Genomic DNA, 6,000 nt, shown 5'->3' on the forward strand with positions numbered 1-6,000 from the left:
TTTGCGTCATTTCAAACATGCAGCAGACACAACGAACGGCCAAAGTATGAGTATGACCATTTTGTGACACCGCAAACACATATTCAAGTTCAATAGCAGCACCAAAACAATATAAGAACGCGCCCATTTTTTTCATTCGATTATTGCTGTTGGGTTTTTAGTTTGAAGCGAATTCATTATATTTTTTCTTTTGTAGGTTATTACAACATTGGCAGAGTTGATGTATTTTTTTATCGAAACCGTTGGTGGTTGTCGTCCTAATCTTTTTGTTTGAATACTGCACCATATAATTAGTCAATAAAAAAAAACAGAATTTCTGATTTATGCTTTGAGAAAAATCAGTAAATTTGGATTTCTTGTTTGAAATAAAAAAATAATAAATTCATTTAGTTTCAATACACTATCATATGAATAAATTTATATTAAAAAAAGAAATCACATTTTTTATTGTTCTAATAATTTTCTATATTTATTCAATAATATCGCATCTCTTACTTTACGAAATAAAATGAACAATATCTTTATTTTCTCATTAAGATGATATATTATCCTCACAGTCAGTTTTCGCATCCTCTGTTTCTTTTTTTTTAGTTTCTTGTAATGCCGTTTGAAGGAACAGTTTTCGCGTAGTCAACGGAAAAACATTGAAACGAAGAAGCCCTGGATACTCATTTCCTTTGACTGAATATAAATCTTTTCCACTTAATTCACGAATGGCAATATTTTTTCTTAGCAGCTTCTCGTAAAAACGAATTCCGGATTCAATTACATCTAATGAAAAAAAAGCGAATATATTCAATTAAATCCTTGTTGATGAATGTTATTTTAAGAGAGTAGAATTTGATTTGCAGTAAGTAATTTACGGAATATAATTTGAAAGACGCACCTGTACCAAGTTCTACCAACGCCTTGTCGATGCTGGACACTTGTGAGATCCGAATTGTATCAGTGATAAATGAATAAATTCCATATGCAAAGAACGAAAGTACTGTATAGACAAGCATTCGTCCCTGTTATGAATGAAAAAGTGATATATAATATACTTTCAAATTAAGTCCAAATAAATAACTGGCAATTTTCCTAATTATGATGATTTATTACTTACAGATCTTGGGATTTGAAATAAATTGTATCTGTCGTTAATGGCTCTTGCGGATGAATATAGTGCGAAAATGGTGGCACCTGGTACAAGTGTAGTGTGTATATGATTGTAGTTGCGTAGCTCCAACACAGAACGTAGTATTCCGAAAAGTTTTTCATCCTCAGTTAAAACCAATGATTTTTCCAACAATTCACCGTATTTACTGTTCCAATCAATTTGCTCTGTTCGAAGTTTTAGGTTCATTCGGTCAATGTCTTGTGACGTCGAATACATATAATTTAGTGGCAATCCAATCCATCCAGAATACCTTGAGTGTACTGATCCTAAAATTGTAATATTTCGAAAGAAACCAGTTTAGAAGAAAAAGTTCTTCTTAAAATGACTTCAAAGATTTAAATACCGTAAGTTCTTATATCAAAACCCGATATCATAAACGCTTTTAAGTAAGTTGCTTCCACCACCGTTAACTTCACTCGGTCTGATGCTTTATCAACTAAAGACTCCAGTTCCTCGGGCACTTCGAGCGGCAAGCCGTTTCTTTGAAACCATTGAAAAAACCTTGAAAAATCTTATAAATTTCAGTCAACCACATATTTTACCTATAAGCACGCACAAAATTTAAATAATAATCAATGAAAAAAGTTTGGTATGACGCAAAAAATGTTGGAATTCCAATTGACACGGCACCCATAACTTTATATGAGAAAAATCTACCGCGTGATGTCGTAAGATAGTGAAGCCATTCACTAAATTTCGATTTATTTTTTCCATTCTGTCCAAATTTCAAAACATCTGACATCGCGTTATTTATTTTTTTTTATAAATTCAATAAATAAAATCTACAGAAATTTTTTTAAGTTAGGTTAAGTAACTCAAATGTTATTTTCTCATTCTAATACACGTAAGACAATGCCAACAATGACAGCTTGAGAATTTAATAAACGTCGCAGCGACATCAAATTTCATATCGATGAGTGAATGTTGAACATGCATTTTGACGCTTTTTCGTGGCTATTCAGTATATTTTATTTGATAAAAATCAAATTAAAATTGAAATTTTCAATGGAAATTTTATTCCAAAAATATTTCCTTCATTTATTTCAATTTTTATTGCAGTTTTTTCTTCGCTTTGCCGGTAAATTTCCTCTCGATGATATTTAACTATAGGCTCGGAGCAGCGAATTTAGTGGAGGTGCCCGATGAAATCTTCATCGTAAGAATTAGAAGTTGTACTCACGCCGCAATAATACTTGCGCAAGTTTTTCGAGTATTTTTAGACAAACAACAGCAAAATGCCAAAAATTTACACCTAGTAAAAGAGTGGCGGCTCCACCGAACGAACCAATGAAATCGGCGAAGCTGAAGATTACATCACGACGATTTCGCACCTTTGATGATACAATTTCCCAACGAAAAGACGCTTTCCGCATGAAAAGGACCTCATCAGACCTAAAATTTAATTTTATTTCTTATTTTCAAACATTTTCTTGATACCTATAAAAAAAACTTTTCACTCGACACCATCCAATGTTTTGGTGACCATTTTAAAGAGAATCAATTTCTATAATAATTTGAGAAAGCAATCATTAAGCCCACGATTGAGATATAAATGGTTCAATTGAAGCTATTCCAATCCTTACGTTCGATACTTGATAACAATGTTTATCTATCATTCGAGTCAAGTTAAAATATTTTGAAATATGATATTTCAAATATCAATAAATTTAATACCATTCTCGATTCTCTCTACTTCGTTCCGTATATGAATAGTAAAAGCAGCTCGAAGGACATTTACAACCGCATAGAGTCCACATCGGCCATGATTTCTGATGTAAACACAAATAACCGCTAATATTGCATTCAGGACCATCTGAAAGTCGATGATTTGTTCACATAGTATAATTATAATTTCAAAATTGATTGAAATCAATTGAGACAATGGTCAAGTTTACCAACAAATGGGTAGAAAAATGGTTTGCAATTGCACAGCTCTAGTGCGTTTCTTGCTCGACAGTTCATCTCGCACAATTTTCCATTAAATTTCTACATTGGAAAAATTGTTTTTTTTTCTGTTTAAAAACATTGATATTATATGACATACCGGAATTTTGCCAAAAATTTCACTACGAAACACGCATTTCCTTTGTTTTACGTTCAAATACCTCAACGATTCCGATGGTCTGCTTGAAATTTTTTAAAAATGAAGTGAGTGCAATTGAGTGGTCGGGAATACAAATGACTAAAGTTGAACCACTTATGGATAACCGTAACACAATATTCTTGATTTTTAAAAGTGCAACATAAATTCTCTTCGCTTGAAAGTGAATCGTAAAAAATCTGTGGACTATAGAAATCGTGTTTCACTTTAATTGAAGCAAAAATGTTCGATACACTTTCAAGTACATTGGAATGATGATTCATTTTAATGGTGGTTTTGGTTGTGATTTGGCTTGGAATCCAATGGTGTTATTGGCACATCAAAATTCGCGCTCCTTATCACTTAATTTTCACTCCGAAACCAAATCACAGCCAAAACCACCATTAAAATGAATCATCACTCCAATGGCTTGAAAGTGTATCGAACATTATTGCTTCAATTAAAGTGAAACACGATTTCTATAGTCCACAGATATTTTACGATTCACTTTCAAGCGAAGAGAATTTATGTTGCACTTCAAAATCAAGAATATTGTGTTACGGTTATCCATAATTGGTCCATACTTTAGTCATTTTTATTCCCGACCACTCAATTGTATGTTGTATAAAAATGAAATTTTACAATGTTTCTGTGATTTGAAATGTAATAGCAATTTCATCGGATGGATTGAACTCCATTACGGCTGAATCGTAAACTGGGACCTCTTCGGATGAATGGATTTCTATTGTTGCCGACATATTATAGAAATCCACCCGAATAAAGCATTCATGCTTGTACAAAAAACACGTAAGAACCTCGCCCAATTCATTAGTTGAATGTAATGGTCTGAAACCATATTGATAGAACTATGGTATAAATTCATAGAAAAATTGACAATAAAAATCTGCCTTTTTTCGTCCATTTTATATAGAGAAAAATCGCTGAATCTACAACTTTTCAGTAGATATATGAATACGTGAGCACAAAAGAGCAACTTGGACTCGCAGTATTTTAAAGTGTAACATCTCCATACAAAACAAGTATACGTTTGTATGGAGATGTTACACTTTAAAATACTGCGAACCCAAATTGCTCTTTTGCGCTCACGCATTCATGTAATACTTTATAAATTGGAAGAAAAAAGCAGATAATTTTTTATGGGAAGTGATTCGAAACATTTTCAAATTACTTTGTTGTTAGAACTTTACTAATTGGTGCATTTATAACGTGACACATTCCACGTTCACTTAAGACCAATTGACTGTCGGGTCCCATGGTAGGGTCAAAAGTTTTTATGACATGATTATAGTTTGGATAAACCTGCAACGAAGTAAAATTCTAATGAAAAAATAGTTTTTTGATTTGATAGATAGTTAACATTCAGGTTTCAAAAAATTACGCACAAATTCCACAAGTTCCCGCAAGTTTATATCTCGTAATCGGTCATCTTTTCCGTACTCAAATATTGTGTGAATTCTTTCGAGAGTGAAATTCGATATTGTTTCAACAAATTGCGATAAATATTCGAAGTCTGCATCATTTTGCTTAACACCCCATGTTCTTCACGTTGATCATTGATCATTTAAAAAAGAAGTAATTCGAATTTTAAAAAAATGAGTGATTCTCTGAAAAAGTGCGCAAGGCGGAAGGATTAAAAAAACCTCAAAATATATTCTTCAGCTTTAGATTGACTGAATTTGACGTTATAACACAATGTGATAGCTGGCATCGTTCCGTTCCAACGGCGATAGTCTCTTTCGAGTCCAAAGGTGTCAAATTTAAAGGAAATTATATTCAATTAAATATACATATCTCAATATTCAGGGACTATTCAACCAAAGAGAATACCTCTCGAGTGATATGACCGTTGGATTCGCTTTGTATCGTGCCCACTGATTGAAGCACATATAAAATACGCCACCGCCAAATATCAGCATAATAAACAACCACACAATACTGCAAAGTCCAATAAATTTACTTTCTATATTAAGTGATAATGAATGTACCGTTAGATTTGATAATTAAAATTATAAATCTATTCCTAGACCTCCCCATGTGGCGGCTGTTGAACGTCAAAGTCATTTGAGGCGACGCGAGTGCCCCCAATTTCAAAGGGCACATCAACGTAATTTAACATTTCAAATCGGAACTAAACAGCGCGCCAATTCGAAATATAGGAAAATATAGTGTCAACAGCCGCACCATGGACCTCCCATTCCCGCTTTCTAAGCAGGAATTTCCCGATTTTCGTCGCCATTCCCGCCGTCCCGATTATTGTACCAAATTCCCGATTTGGGCCAAAATTCTGCCGATTTGACTTTTTTTGAAAAATTTCTTCATAATAATATGAATAAAATCTATTATTTAATTCAAGAATTTGCATTTAATACTAAGTGTGCAGTGTACACTGTATGGCCGTTGGAAAATGATAAAATGAAATGACCACCAATTTGGACGTTTTATATCAAGGCTTCGTGATAGCATACCTTAGCACGCAGTATATTTAAGGTTTGGTATAATATAGCAGCATATCGCACACACAGCTCACACAGAAAAGATTCCCCGGAAATTTTAGGTGTTCGCCGTAAAATTTGACATTTATATATAAATTTCTATATACATTTTACCGGCAACACTTGAATTTTCCGGGCGATGACATAATTTCAAATATTCCAACAGAAATTAGCGCCATCTGTCATTTCAAGCGGTAAAATCTAGGGGGATTTAACTACGTGAAAACTTGTAAAAAAATGATATAAAC

General features: G+C 33.2%; 2 protein-coding genes across 2 annotated transcripts; both read right to left on the reverse strand.

Annotated features, from left to right (window-relative positions):
• Positions 1-440: 440 nt before the first annotated feature.
• LOC129571383 (uncharacterized) lies at positions 441-2,020 on the reverse strand. The gene is made up of 5 exons (XM_055451184.1): positions 1,702-2,020; positions 1,503-1,639; positions 1,106-1,425; positions 887-1,010; positions 441-771 (listed from the first exon to the last, which is right to left on the reverse strand). The coding sequence occupies exons 1-5, from the start codon at positions 1,899-1,901 to the stop codon at positions 533-535; spliced, it is 1,020 nt and encodes a 339-aa protein (XP_055307159.1). The 5' UTR covers positions 1,902-2,020; the 3' UTR covers positions 441-532.
• A 109-nt stretch (positions 2,021-2,129) lies between these two features.
• Positions 2,130-5,685, reverse strand: LOC129571378 (sodium channel protein Nach-like). The gene is made up of 9 exons (XM_055451166.1): positions 5,088-5,685; positions 4,901-4,993; positions 4,643-4,799; positions 4,429-4,559; positions 3,882-4,085; positions 3,204-3,282; positions 3,055-3,145; positions 2,834-2,972; positions 2,130-2,551 (listed from the first exon to the last, which is right to left on the reverse strand). The coding sequence occupies exons 1-9, from the start codon at positions 5,174-5,176 to the stop codon at positions 2,323-2,325; spliced, it is 1,212 nt and encodes a 403-aa protein (XP_055307141.1). The 5' UTR covers positions 5,177-5,685; the 3' UTR covers positions 2,130-2,322.
• Between the last annotated feature and the right edge of the window lie 315 nt (positions 5,686-6,000).

The sequence above is a fragment of the Sitodiplosis mosellana genome, unplaced genomic scaffold (assembly GCF_009176505.1).
Source record: "Sitodiplosis mosellana isolate CC-2019 unplaced genomic scaffold, AAFC_SMos_1.0 Smas_scaffold_2224, whole genome shotgun sequence".
Classification (NCBI taxonomy): domain Eukaryota; kingdom Metazoa; phylum Arthropoda; class Insecta; order Diptera; family Cecidomyiidae; genus Sitodiplosis; species Sitodiplosis mosellana.